Here is a 13554-nt window from a genome sequence, read left to right on the forward strand (position 1 = left end):
CTTTTATCCTTATCTCCCCCCCATTTCTTTTCCATTGATGGAATTTCCCTCAGGTCTGTCTCTGCAGCCTTTCTGTACTCTGAAGTACCGTCGCTCCGTACCAAAATGGAGTGAAGTAGCCAACAAGTGCCATAGCCCCGACGCTTAAATGCCTAGGTTAGTGCACGGAGAGCTTCAAGATGTACAAGGATGAAAGTGTTGCACAATACCATGCATAAGCAGGGATGCAGCTTCCAGGGAAACCTGACAGTAATTAGTCGTGTTGACGAAACGGGTCACTAGCACTGTCAAGGAGCTGAACGACCGTGCCATCCTCCGTCTTCAGACTCCATTCTTCGGTACGAAACTGGAACGAAACTGTTAGAAGAGAACTTTCGGGAAAAGAAGGGGGCAGTGTGTTTGTTTATAACGAACATAGCTCATTCGGTCTGGCCTAATGCTGCGGAACCTCATTGTACCCTGCGACTTTGTTCCTTTAACCCTGAAGGATATGTCGATACGTCCATGTAGCTGATTCATTTCCCCACTGATCCATGGTATCTTTTGAGCAAAGTAAATCTCATCGCCCAGGATTTCGCGAGCACGCGGGGAGGTGCGAAGAGCATAGAGGGTACTGCTGACCACGCTTGAAGACGACTTCTGATAGTTGAAAATCCCTAGCATCGCAGCTCCGACAGCGACAGCAAATATGGGCAAGGTCCGCAGCCACCGTCGGTCCTTATTCACAGAAGGCAGTTCGCGGTCTGCCCGTCGTTCCATCAAAGGACCTGAGTTGGCGTGCGGGGCGGGAATGAGATTGCGACGAAGAAAAGTCCGGCCAGGAGAGAATTCGATTCGCACAGCACTAATGCGCCGCTGCGCAATATGCAGAGCCATTACTAGGTAAGAGTAAATCCAGATGGCTAGCTAGATGATATGATGCAGAGGCGAGCTTGGTCATATATCAATTGCATGGGCCCGACGATAGTAGATATGTTAGCAACTTAGCAGTTCCTTCTCGAGGCAAATGCGGCTTGTGGAGCGGAGAGGGAACAGCCAAACAAGACAAACTGCGGAGGTAGAAATGATTACCCAACAACATAGAGGATAAATGTAACGTCATCTTCCAGTGTACACACAACTCACTGTGCAACTTAAGAGGTACAAGACTACCTGGACCCATGGCAGCTGCACGACTGCGCAAGGCGTTTCATTATCCTGATAATTCAGGTGATAATGAGCATGAACGCGAAGAGCTAGACGAGGAGGGTGTGTGATATGGACATGTCAGGCTCAATACAATCTTCTAACAAATTTGCAGAGCAGGAGTTAGTAATAAACCGCTTGCGAGTGCAAAATGATAAGCACAATGCAGAATTCACTGTAAATATCTCTCTTCAGAAGTTGTCACTGAGCATCGCTAAACATAAAACTCAAACTCTGTACCATCTATAATATAGGTTACCTTCGCTGCTATCCCACTATTATCAGTCTCAGTATTCATTCCTTCGGTGATTAAACAGGGCTCGAGCTTACAGGAGCGTTTCCTTGCATTCTTGGGCATTCTTTCATTAATAGCTACGGCATACACTATGAAGTACTTCCCCATCCAGCGCCCAGATCTGAAGGGCAAAGGGTCTATGCGAAGTTCAGGTATTCTCACCCACCTTCACAAGTTTCTTCTCCCTGTGAATACTGCGATATGTGGCATGTTGCTCCTAGTGTGGTTCTTTACCCCGGTAGAGCCACTTCACGATGTACAGCCAAAAGTATATTTTGTTCCCGGAGGTGAGTGTTTCTCGTAGCTTTGCCTCTTTCACTATGGCCACAGCCATGTCTTCAGGGAAATGGAAGTAACTTATTATCTTGCAGCGATGCTTGCAATTATTATGTTGGCACGGAAAATGATGGTCTCTGTTGACCTTAAACATCTTGAGGATCTCCGATACGGGTATAAAGGAGTTTAGGGCTTATGACATAACTACTAATTGCACTAATCATATACAACCAGTACTCATTTTTGTCCTTTCTTCATTCCTTCCGGCCTCCATTGCTGCTCTTGTTCATCTTTTATAGTTGCAACTGACTGGATATTCACAAGGCTTTCTTCATTGTCTAAAACCAACGCGTCGTGGATGCTTGAGGTCACCCGTATCGCACTCTCCTTCAAATGGTATCAGTACTGGATTATCATGCTAAATAGCCCAATGGCTTCAGCCACTCCATCCACCAATAACAAGATTATCAGGGACCCAAAAAATTAGATAGATAGATCTTTCCTAATGGAAAATTATCAGGCCCATAATACCATTTCAGGTGTCCTTGTCATGTCTGCGGCGCTTCCTGCCCTTCTTTAGCGAATCTGCACATGTCACTGAATGATGGATTCCGGCGGAGGAGAGATCCACCTAATTTCTCCAGTGCAGGATCAACGGGTATTTCTCTATAGTCGTTAAAATGCCCAGCTGCAGGGGAAGGCAATTTGACACTCTCTGGACGCTTGCTCCCCGCCTGGGGGAACTCTAGCTCAATACAATTATCAACCAAGGCTTTGTTGCGCTTGTCATCTGCCTCTTTCTGATGCTTTTTCAGTCGACCTACTTCATCGTCACCAGCCTTCTTCAGCCATCGGAGGTTGGACTGACGGAAATCCACCAAACTTTCCACACTACGCGGATCTGCTACCTTCCTGGTGTCGTGGCCCAGTAAAGTGCATGTTGGTTCGTAAGGATTCATGGTCGGATCTCGACGGCATGCAGCGCAACTGCAAATCTTCTGGCATTTAGGACACATCCAATGATACATCTCCATGGTGTTCAGTGGTTGGATATTAAAGGCTCTGAAGAGACTACCATAGCAGTAACTCAAGCTGCAGTATGAGCATGATGCGAGCTTCCACATAGGCTCAGCACATTTGCAAATATGGCATCGGCCACCTTCTGTGCATGCATTACTTTTGTGGGTTTTCCTTCGCTTCCGAATAGGGGTAGCATTCTCCGAGCCACTGTCCTTTTCCTCTATTCGCTGGCAGACCGGATTTGTGACGTCGAACCAGGGGCGACGTTTCATCTGTTCATGGCATATCTCGGCTAGAGTTTTCTTGCCCAGTTGAGCCCTCTTCGCGGGGAGACATGGGTATTTATCACTCTTAGCCTCGACGAACCTTAGTAATTGCTGCCTCCACTTCTCATACTTTCCGGCTAGTTCACCCCAGCGGAACTGCTCAACCCACTGTAACTTTGATATACAAGCACAGCTTCTGCCCATGGTATAGCACTCCATGCAAATGTCGTATGTATCATCACCCTCACCAATACACCAGGGGCAAGTCAAAAATCTATTGAATATGTTACCTCGACAATAGGAGCAAGTAATATTGCTATCGAAAGGAACGTATTCAATATGCTCTTTCGGTGGATAATGCAAAAAGCTCTCGGAAAGCAGGATCTGGGTATAAAGTTCAAATAAAAGCTCGAAATCCTCCAGCAGCAACTGCACACGAGGGCCCCAAACGCCGCTGTCACCCACCTCACTAAGAAGGTCAGAATAATGGTCAAGCGAGTAAAAGACAATGGCCTTATTTTTGTACTGCTCATCGCGACACACCATTTTAGCATGAGGGAGCGCCTCAAACAAGGCCAATTCTAAAGTTTTTGCAATAGTCCGATTCCATGCTACTTTCATCGTTCTCGTTCCCCGGTTCCATACCTGGTGTGCGGCTAGTGGAGGAACTAAGAGAAAATCCCCCGGTCTTTGTTCGACAATATACGTCTTGAACGGGGCCGCTTTCCATGCATTGATCTGGGCAAAGTGGTCCTCGATATCAATATCATGTCCCAGCATAGACATCCAGTACTCAGCTACGACGTGGCGATCTTTGCTCTCCGTCATGAACCAGATGGAGGATCCAGGCTTGGTTGCTTTCCCGTACTCAACAGATCCATCTGATGCTTCAACCATTATGTTCTGTCCAAGGCTAGCGCACATCTCCTGGTGGGCTGGTGTATAAGTCCCTTCGTGGCCAATATAGCACATCAAATTTTCAGCACGCATGAAGGGCGGAAGACAGCTCATGAGGTCCCCGGCCATGGCAATATGCCTCCCTGAAGCTGATCGTGCCAATGATTCGCCGTTTGACGATAATGTCTTCGCTCCGGGGCCTTCAAAGATCTCCGGTAACTTGTTTAGATAGAACAATGGAGGAGGGATAAGTTGTTTGAGGTGGTCATGCCATTGTTGGGGGCAGTCGATGTCTTTAAGATAAATCCTCTGTCGATTTGGATCTTTGTAGTTATGAGTCGTCCATTGATTCGTAAGCAGATGCATATTCTTCAAATAATGCCCAATAGTAAGTGGAAGGTCGGTTTGTGTTGTGAGGTTCCGGGCAAATTCCGCTTCATATGAATTACGGTCAGACAAAAGGCTGCGCACGCGGGGCTGGGAGGGTTACTCACTCTTCATTGAATAGTGGCTCCTCAGCCATTTCTCGGAGAATATGGAACTGTCAAGTCTTTGGTTAAACCCTTCGACAACCAAGGGCTTTCCTCCCAGAACAACATGAAGCCACACGAGTTTCTCGAAGTTCTCTAGGCCATTCGCATCAATTGCATCACAATGAATTCTAGCAACATATTCGAAGTTTGGTGTCGAGTCTACTAAATCCGCCATGTCCAGATCTGGAGAAATGGGCTCAAAAGCAGCCCGTGGCCGTTGAGCAGGCATCCTAGTACTTGCTGAGAATCAAAGGTTGGAATAACGAAGAGCATGGGGTTTGGCGCCTCTCCATGCGTGTTCAGAGATTACAGTGAATCACCATAAGGTGGGGCAGTAATACATTTTCTAAGATCGGAAAGCCTTATATCGCTCAAACCAACACAATATAGGCTCATGTACAGTGATCCGGAGCAGCAAAAGCGGAGCAATAGCAGGGGTTAGGTGGTAATTGTCTTTCGCGTCGTAGCTCAAAGAAGTATTTGCCATATCAAGCCCCACAAATGCTTGGAGGCGCAGAAGGTGAGGAGCATGACAGAACAAAGTGAGAGAAAGTCGATTGGAAGTAGAAATAAAAAGCAAGATTTTGAAGCAGCATACACTTCAAGTTCCCATAATCGCGATACACAAGAGCTTCTGCATGACTGGTCTGCTAGGTGCCTGCCGCGCTTTCCTGCATTCGGTTAGGACAATAATATTACTAGTATCACTGTGGGTCCTCCTTCCATTAGTGAAGGGAAAAAGATCCTGGATTCTGATGACTACATAGAATACCTAGATCACAAGAGTAACACAGAACTCTTGAAAAGACACTGAAACCCTATACAGCTAAAGGGCCACTGACTTACAGGCTAACATCTGTGAGGATATTCCTGCACCAGCCATCAAAACAAGTGCAGTTCGGCATCCTGGCCCTGCTTACTTCGCTCACTAAGATGAACTTCAATTGACCTACCCACTCAAACATCGAACAGCTATTGGTATTTCGTTACAGGTGACTTCTATAGACCATCTGATAGCCTTGGAGAATGCAGTTTACCACTCGTGTCGCCATGTATCGGAGTATGCAACCACGCAGTGGCTTGGAAGTAAGAAGAGTTTGTCACAACAGGCGTGATTTGCCATACCTTCGACATAGTCTCTCCACTCGCTTCATTTCGGGCTGTTATACTAGGCAGAGGCCTACCCTTCTTGTTACACCCAAGCCCACTACACACTCAGGATCGGCATTAAGAAGGTTCAATTCGCACCTACCGTACTCATCACCATCAGTTACCAAATCACCCGGTACAGCAGAGCAGGCCTCGGTAATTCATTACACTCCACCCAAGACAGGACTTGTTGCCTCTCTTCCTCAGTCTTGGATACCGTACGCCGAACTGATACGCCTTGACAAACCTACTGGTACATACTATCTTTTCTTCCCATGCGCATTCTCAACACTCCTCGCGGCGCCTATGGCATCGTCGACCCCTTTGCAAGTCCTTGGGACGATGGGACTGTTTTTAACGGGAGCTTTGGTCATGCGAGGCGCCGGCTGTACAATCAATGATTTATGGGATAGGAATTTGGATCCACATGTCGAACGCACCAAGTTTCGGCCAATTGCTAGAAGGGCAGTATCCCCGCGCAAAGCTGTAGTGTTTACTGGGGTGCAGTTGCTGGCGGGTTTGGGCATTCTTCTTCAATTCCCAACGCTGTGTCTTTGGTATGGGGTACCTAGTCTGCTTCTTGTGACGACTTACCCTCTCGCAAAGCGCATCACGTACTACCCGCAAGCCGTTCTAGGCCTAACATTTTCGTGGGGTGCGATGATGGGGTTTCCTGCGCTGGGTATAGATCTTCTCAGCAACCATTCTGCCTTGGAGTCAGCAGCAGCACTCTATTCTAGCTGCGTTGCTTGGACAATTCTGTACGATATGATCTACGCCCATATGGACATAAAGGATGATGTAGCGGCAGGTATCAAGTCCATCGCTCTTCGTCATGAACACAATACAAAAACTGTTCTTTCTGCTCTAGCAGTTGTCCAAGTGGCGTTGCTTGCTGCGGCTGGCGTGTCGGCTGGCGCTGGACCAGTCTTCTTTATTGGCAGCTGTGGCAGCGCGGTTCTTTCTCTTGGTATCATGATTTGGAGGGTTCAGCTAAAAAATGTCCAGAACTGCTGGTGGTGGTTCAAGAATGGTTGTTTGCTCACTGGAGGAGGCATTACCTTGGGGATGTTGTTCGACTATATAGCGCGTGCTACTGATTTGGACGGGAAGGATACAAAATCCCCCCAAGTGGTCACAGACGCAACTTCCAAATCCAATGGAGAGATCAGCTGATCGGCCCTATTGTAGCATTAGATTATTGTGTTTAGACATATCTGGGATCTTGCTCTCATAGTCGCAAGGGAAGAAAACCTCGGACTAAATATATACTGACACTCGGCGTTAGTATCTTGCTTGTATCGCTCAGTTGTCGGCCACACTCTCCAATAACCTAATAATCGGGTCTTGCAGTATTCTTGGAGTAGCGAGGCTCATCGTAGTGATCCACTTGCGTTCATCCCCTTGCTTCCGATAAGCCGGATTTTTTATCATTCCTATTACCATCGAAACTAGATTTACCACTACAGCAGATCATTAGCTGGCGCCGACTAAATTGCACTAGGCATCCCAAGAGTACATTGTACTACAAAGTGGGCACTGCGGTAAGTACTACGGAGTACTTGCTGGTACCTCCTGTTGGTTGCTGACAAAAGCGGGATAGAACACTGGGAGTGACGACGTTGACCACATGATTGGCTGCTGCTTAGTGATCCAAGTTTTAGTAGTATGACGGATATTGCCCAGCATTTATAATTTCACTGATAGACCAAGTAACTATCTGCTTTGCTAGTACCTCCAAAAAATGTTCTCAAGGGCGGCTTTCTCATCAGTAAGTTCAACCCATATTTACTTATAAACATTACACTCAGTTGATTACTTTTGACCTTTCACAAGCTCACGTAGACTGAAATAGGCATTCCGACCGCTTTCGCGGCCACAGGCGCTGCCACTACGACCCTATGGTTTTCAGTTACCATCTAACCTTTACGCCCGACTACTCTCTTCTGAGACGAAATCGGCAATTGATAAAGCCATTGCATCTGCTCCGGTTGTCCTTTTCATGAAGGGTACCCCCGAGACTCCTCAATGTGGCTTCTCGCGAGCAAGTATCCAGATCTTGGGCTTGCAAGGGGTTGATCCTAAGAAGTTTGTCGCATTCAATGTGCTCGAGGATGCTGAATTGCGTCAGGGTATGTTCTGGAATTGAAACTTGCAGGATTGTTGATGCTTCAAATGGGTTTGCGGTCATTAACTAGTGTTTCTGTTTAGGTATCAAAGAATACTCCGACTGGCCAACCATTCCACAGTTATATTTGGATAAGGAGTTTGTTGGTGGCTGTGATATTCTAATGTCGATGCATCAAAACGGGGAGCTCGCAAAATTGCTTGAAGAAAAGAATGTCCTGGTGGCGGCTGACTAACTCGAAGCATAGATGCCCGGTTTTTAAAAAAAAAAGGAAGACTTTATGTAGTAAATTTGTTTATATAAAGCAGTCCTACTACCAGGTAGCTTGTGAGGGTCAACTGTTGTATCAGTTGTATCATTTTATCTGCATCGAATCTAGTTAGAGCTGAAGACATACTGTCTAACTAAGCATGAATATTATAGTTAATCCTCTTCCTTTGCAGGTTCAGTCTCTATTATGTGAACCTAGCATATAAGTCAATCAACGAGCGTTAACAATGCTTACATCTCGCACTTTCGGCAGTGTGGATCAAAGTCGCTTGCCTAATTTATTGACTCTTCCTTAGTCTTCCTCAGCTCTTCAATGACTCCCTTCTGCAACTTTGCACGCTGTCTCTCTTCATAAGCCTCACGGCTTTTTAGGATCCTTCCAACTATTTCGCCAGCATTCACATGCTGGAAATCATGACTACCTGTTTCTCTGAAAATGCTCATTCTTTTGGGGGCGGTGTAGGGATCATATGTAAGTGGAATAAATGTGGTAGGTCCATGATAAACAGCGTCCGGCACACCTAGGGGCATGGCTCTTAGGTAGGGCTCACTTGGTGAGAAAGGAGCGGAGAATATGACGGCATGGATATACTAGGGGCAGTCAATAAGACGAGTGGGATGATCACCATCACTGGCAGAGGGTAGCATGGCTTACACGGCACTGAAGAACACAAAGTCCGCGCTCAAATATGTTCATGATAGGGTAATTGAAGCCCTTCCAATGATTGATTACACCATCGTCATGAATGCCCGCAATGACATAAGCCGGGCCATAATCTTCTCCATATTCCCGGAGTCTTTTCTCTCTCAATCCAGGGTCGTACCAGCCACGCTGACGGCCTTCTATTTCCTCGCGTGCCAAAACCTGCCTGAGAAATTCAATATGTCCAGAAGAGAACAGATCAAAGCCACCATCAACATAGATGATTCTCTGTCCTGGTCTAGACGGCTTCCCGCCTGATATTGTTTCGAATAATCCAGGCTCTTCCATAGTATTGTCAAGCTTGGCGGAATTTGAGCCAGCCCAGATCCATACAGGGGAGCCAGGCTGCAAACCAGTCTCGTCAGTGGCATAATCGCGGATTCTTTGCATAAGGTTAGCGGCAGCTAACCGTCGTTCCTCTTGATTCACAGATCCTTCCTCGCCGGCAAGTGTACCTTTCACATTTTTGACAAAGTGTCCCTTTGTGCACAGGAGCATACGGCCGACTAAATCAGTAGTGGAGATTCCAGGGGTCCTTTTGACCACACGAAATCGCCCTGCAGCCTTCACAAATCGATAGCAATCGTCACCGTTGCTATCAGATGTAATGTCATCCCCATGGACAACATATTTACAGCCATAATGAGACACCCATGGTAATTGCGTCACATACGGAGCATGGGGAACACAACGAGTCACCCACCGACATGCTTCAACGGCAGAAACACTGAATATATAAGGAATCAGGATCAGTAAGCCAGGCCACAAAAGAGATGTCGAATTGAGCTACTCACCGCTCAGTCAAAGTCATCACAGTTGGGCCCTTGTTTTCAAGTATCGCTTTATCAGAATGCACACCAACATAGAGTTCCTTTCCCAGTCTACGTGCCTGGAGCATAGCACCCGCGTGCCCTGCAATTCTCATCTTAATTAGAGTCCAGTCTCAGACCTGGAAGTAGTTTTTGCTTCTCACCGTGATGACTGAAGTCAAAGCATCCATCCACCCATATACGGTCTTCAGCAATTGGTACATCATATTGAGGGTCAACTGGCCATTGCCCTGGCAGGGGTACAGGGTCTTCGTTGGAAGTACTCATTTTGTTTTCTTTTCTTTAGTTTTCTTTTGTACAGGGTGCCAGAACGAAGCGAGAAGTACTTGCTGTTAGCAATTGATGATTAGCAGAGTGATGATTATTTTATAATGATCCTCCTTCCATTCTTCAGAAATGTTCTTACACCAGGAGTGCGGAATAGGTAGGTAGGTTTGGTGAATACAAAATAAGAGGGGCGTCAGTTCAGCGCTGGTAATAGGTCGACCCAAAGAGGGAACTATCAACCAAAAAGTGATGAAGAGGGGAGGGGCCGAGATTGGAATGTTCATAGGAAGGAAGGCGCAAGGACCATGGTGGTTGCGGAGAATTCCCGTATTACTAGTAGTAGTAATACGTAGTAAAGCCGAAAGGTAACTGGTAAATGTAACATGTGTACTGTTCATTTGAAACTAGGATTGATGTACTAAATACATACATACCACTCCGGAGTACTAGTAGCTAGTGCTAAATCTATGCCCACCCATACAGTACCTAGCTCGCCACTCCATTTTACTCTACAAAATTAATTCTGGATGGTGTATATACATATCCCATCTCTATTTATATTTATCAGTAAATCCCAATTGGCCGCTGGCTATATGCGTGATAACTAAAATATCCAAATAATTTGCTCTGTTCTACCAGTCACGACCTTGTCGAACGAGGCATAGTCTGTAGTGGAGCATTGTAAATCTTATCTGGTGTAATTAAATCACATTTATCGGCGAAAGTCTTCGTACACTGTACGGAAGGTTATCACTTCAAGTTTCTATCCCTAGATGTCAGCAAACTACTAAGCCTGCTTTGTTTGGACTCCAACAGAGGGCAGACTTCTACCCCTCTTGATTTTCCTCCTGTCTTTATCAGTTCCTTCGTTGAACATGTCGAACATGATCTCGTCTACCTTTGCCCCTACATTGACTCGCAGAGACACTGGCAAATCGAGCATAGGCCACGAGACCACAGTTGGTTCTCTCCCTCCACCGCTAACTAGTGGAGGGGGGTCATTCGGGCCACAGAGCGCTGCGGCAATCTATCAGCATATCCATGATATGGCTACGAAGCGAATATCAACTTTACATTACTTGAGAAAGGCGTCAGTTCATTATGACTCTGAGACAAACATGAACTAGGCATGAATCGCTGACGACTTTTCAGACACGAAGGCCGCATTTACTGGTTCAATACTGTACACTTTTCTCGGGCTGATATTGGCCGAATTCCTTACTTCGAAGCCCGCAAGCTTTCTCGCCGTGCGATAAATTACCTTCTCCTGGGCTTATCACTCCCACCAATTCTAGACGTCAGCTCGACCCCTGTGGAATATCTGCGGGCACTCAATGCACTGTTGATTGAATTCGAAGCATTCCAGCAAGTGCACCCTCCTGATGGAAGCTCCTCATCAACACTTGCTAGAGCACGGATACCACAGATGTTAAAGAGAGCGGCGCATGCGGGAACCAAGACTAGAAGAGCTAGTTCTGCCACCGAAATTGGTCTGCCCATGCAGTCTAGCGATCCATCTGAATTAAAGGCCATGACAGGCAATATAACCTCGTCTGCTTCAGCAGCAGCCGCTGCGATCTCTTTCCCCCACACTGAAGCGTCGGAGCTTCTCCCAGGCGAGGAATATTCATATCTCCTAACGCCATCTTTACCGTTTGAACCAGACTATTTTGAAACGTTTGTAACTTTGTGCGACGTGCTGATAGACTGCTATACGCGACTTATATCTTTGGTCCCGACCCCTTCCGTTTGTACTGTTTCACTGGGCGAAATGTTCTCCAAGGCCGATGCTAAGCTTCGAAAGATCATGGTAGCAGGGGTTGTACGGGAATTCGAGGATGCGAGCCGGGTGAATGCAAAGAATGAAGTCTCGGGGGTGAGCCGTGTTGTCCTTGGGGGTCTTCTGGGCTAACTACGGGCACATCTGAACGCTTAACCTAAGACGATATCATCTATAAACAAGCGCCCCTACCTGGTATTACCCTGCGGCGGCTTCATTCTGTTGTTTTTGGCCATCTTCAGTAACGGCAGAAACGAGATATCATAATAATTTGCCATCCTTCAAGGAACCATGTAATGTATAGGTTCCACGATCCCGGAGCAGTACAAACTAATAAAAAAGACTTTTGAGGGACATATGGCTTGTGGGAAACAGTGTGTTATGACCATAAAGCCAGTCATCGCTAGTCAAACAATCGATAAGGACTAAACAAGCAAAGCCAAGACATGCCCGCCAACAAGGGAAAAGAGAGGAATCATAAGGAACAAAAAAGACTAAGAACGCCGACTTGCACCGTACGCTCGGAAACAATCATAACTGACGCCGGTATATGCAAATGCCCGATTTTATGGTGCTGAACTCCAGTCTTGCATGGATATAGAACAATGGGTAGGTCATGACTGAAGTTTATCGTTCTCACGCTCGCGTTGTTCACCGAATACCCGTCGACTCATCTCAAGAACAGCCTCAAACCCTTCTCGACCCCTTTTTGCGTTTTGACTGAATCTCTCCACACTTGCCTCTTCTACTTTGTTCTTGATCTTTTGCCACCCGCCACAGAGTGCAGTGATCTTTGCTTCCTGGTGGAAATTCGTGGTACAAGTCGGTTTCGCTGAGGATGGTTGATAGATAACAGTCTCTTGAACATTCAGAACATTGGACCATGTAAGGTTTGACGAGCACATTGTGACTTTCTTCGATTTCGGATCGACGTAGGAGATCTCGTAGACATGCGAGGTAGCGCTTCCTCCGAAAAGAGAAAGAACCCATTGCGGCACCGATTGATCACATGTGATAAGACGCTCTGTACGTAACTGCAATGATACAAAAGTTAGTCGCCCTAACGAGTCTTTTATTGCGGTTGATTAAGCAGGACAAGCACATACGATACCAGTTTCTGAGTCGACAGTCCGGGACAACGTATCTACCGCCACAACATGTGTGGACTTGTCATTCCACGGGCAGTACTTGCGCCAGTTCGCCGTTGATACCTCCTCCCAAGAGTAATCGAAAGTACAAGTCGAGGAGAAAACCTTCATTTCGACTGATGATATTGATGTAAGATTTCCGTGCTGCTTTTGGATTGAGGGAGGGCGGTAGTATTGGTCTGCAATGGATGAAGCGGCGATATAGGAAGCACGTAGCGCGTAGGGAATCGATGGACTGAGAAGACAATAAATGACTGAAACCAAGGCTCTTTGGCAACGATGCAGGAAAAGAGCAAGGTCTAAGAGTGTCACAGCACAGGAATTATAAGGGAGTAAAAGACTACGGAGGTCAAGAACAAAGTGAAAATCCTATTCTACAAGATGAGGAATGAACCAGCTTGATGAACAGGCTATCCAGTCTGGACAATGAAAGTGAGTGGCGATCGTAACTCTCCGGTGTGTAATGTCAAATGGCATGGGCCTTTTTTTTTTTTTTTTCTTTTTTTTTCCCTCTCCTACCTCTAGGCGTGCAGCCAGAGATCGGGAGTTCTCGGCAGAAAACCCGCATCAGCGGTAATACGGAGTTACGGTTGTGGACATACATCTGTGTGAGGAGTGTGCTTCAGAAGCTCGGGGATAACTTAAGATGGTAAATAATAAATAAGTAGTTACCTACCCACTTCATACTAATCAAGATGATTGGTATTCAATGATAACAGATAACTCCGCAGCTGATATATACGCCGGAGTATATGTACTGTGTATAACTATGCATACGTAATAGTATACGCAATATTAGGCTATCAG

General features: G+C 46.4%; 8 protein-coding genes across 8 annotated transcripts; 4 read left to right on the top strand and 4 right to left on the bottom strand.

Annotated features, from left to right (window-relative positions):
- Positions 1-253: 253 nt before the first annotated feature.
- Positions 254-876, bottom strand: ABOM_009693 (cytochrome c oxidase assembly factor 1 family protein; the record flags this gene model as incomplete). Its single annotated transcript, XM_022536821.1, has 2 exons — positions 254-346; positions 415-876. The coding sequence occupies 2 exons, from the start codon at positions 874-876 to the stop codon at positions 254-256; spliced, it is 555 nt and encodes a 184-aa protein (XP_022385771.1).
- A 284-nt stretch (positions 877-1160) lies between these two features.
- ABOM_009694 (uncharacterized protein) lies at positions 1161-1946 on the top strand (the record flags this gene model as incomplete). The annotated part of the gene is made up of 4 exons (XM_022536822.1): positions 1161-1248; positions 1301-1362; positions 1440-1767; positions 1852-1946. 4 exons carry the CDS (start codon positions 1161-1163, stop codon positions 1944-1946), a joined length of 573 nt encoding a protein of 190 aa, XP_022385767.1.
- A 358-nt stretch (positions 1947-2304) lies between these two features.
- ABOM_009695 (putative JmjC domain protein) lies at positions 2305-4701 on the bottom strand (the record flags this gene model as incomplete). Its single annotated transcript, XM_022536823.1, has 2 exons — positions 2305-4373; positions 4434-4701. The coding sequence occupies 2 exons, from the start codon at positions 4699-4701 to the stop codon at positions 2305-2307; spliced, it is 2337 nt and encodes a 778-aa protein (XP_022385766.1).
- A 1226-nt stretch (positions 4702-5927) lies between these two features.
- On the top strand, positions 5928-6797 carry ABOM_009696 (putative para-hydroxybenzoate-polyprenyltransferase Coq2; the record flags this gene model as incomplete). Its single annotated transcript, XM_022536824.1, has 1 exon — positions 5928-6797. The coding sequence occupies one exon, from the start codon at positions 5928-5930 to the stop codon at positions 6795-6797; it is 870 nt and encodes a 289-aa protein (XP_022385769.1).
- A 568-nt stretch (positions 6798-7365) lies between these two features.
- On the top strand, positions 7366-7984 carry ABOM_009697 (monothiol glutaredoxin GRX5; the record flags this gene model as incomplete). The annotated part of the gene is made up of 3 exons (XM_022536825.1): positions 7366-7392; positions 7477-7753; positions 7833-7984. 3 exons carry the CDS (start codon positions 7366-7368, stop codon positions 7982-7984), a joined length of 456 nt encoding a protein of 151 aa, XP_022385768.1.
- A 308-nt stretch (positions 7985-8292) lies between these two features.
- On the bottom strand, positions 8293-9819 carry ABOM_009698 (ethanolamine-phosphate cytidylyltransferase; the record flags this gene model as incomplete). The annotated part of the gene is made up of 4 exons (XM_022536826.1): positions 8293-8610; positions 8675-9449; positions 9517-9634; positions 9696-9819. 4 exons carry the CDS (start codon positions 9817-9819, stop codon positions 8293-8295), a joined length of 1335 nt encoding a protein of 444 aa, XP_022385765.1.
- An 875-nt stretch (positions 9820-10694) lies between these two features.
- On the top strand, positions 10695-11731 carry ABOM_009699 (uncharacterized protein; the record flags this gene model as incomplete). The annotated part of the gene is made up of 2 exons (XM_022536827.1): positions 10695-10909; positions 10972-11731. 2 exons carry the CDS (start codon positions 10695-10697, stop codon positions 11729-11731), a joined length of 975 nt encoding a protein of 324 aa, XP_022385764.1.
- Positions 11732-12213: 482 nt separating this feature from the next.
- On the bottom strand, positions 12214-12858 carry ABOM_009700 (putative mitochondrial protein sorting (Msf1); the record flags this gene model as incomplete). The annotated part of the gene is made up of 2 exons (XM_022536828.1): positions 12214-12633; positions 12706-12858. The coding sequence occupies 2 exons, from the start codon at positions 12856-12858 to the stop codon at positions 12214-12216; spliced, it is 573 nt and encodes a 190-aa protein (XP_022385733.1).
- Positions 12859-13554: the final 696 nt, after the last annotated feature.

This window comes from Aspergillus bombycis (assembly GCF_001792695.1).
Source record: "Aspergillus bombycis strain NRRL26010 chromosome Unknown contig00097, whole genome shotgun sequence".
NCBI classification, from domain to species: Eukaryota; Fungi; Ascomycota; class Eurotiomycetes; order Eurotiales; family Aspergillaceae; genus Aspergillus; species Aspergillus bombycis.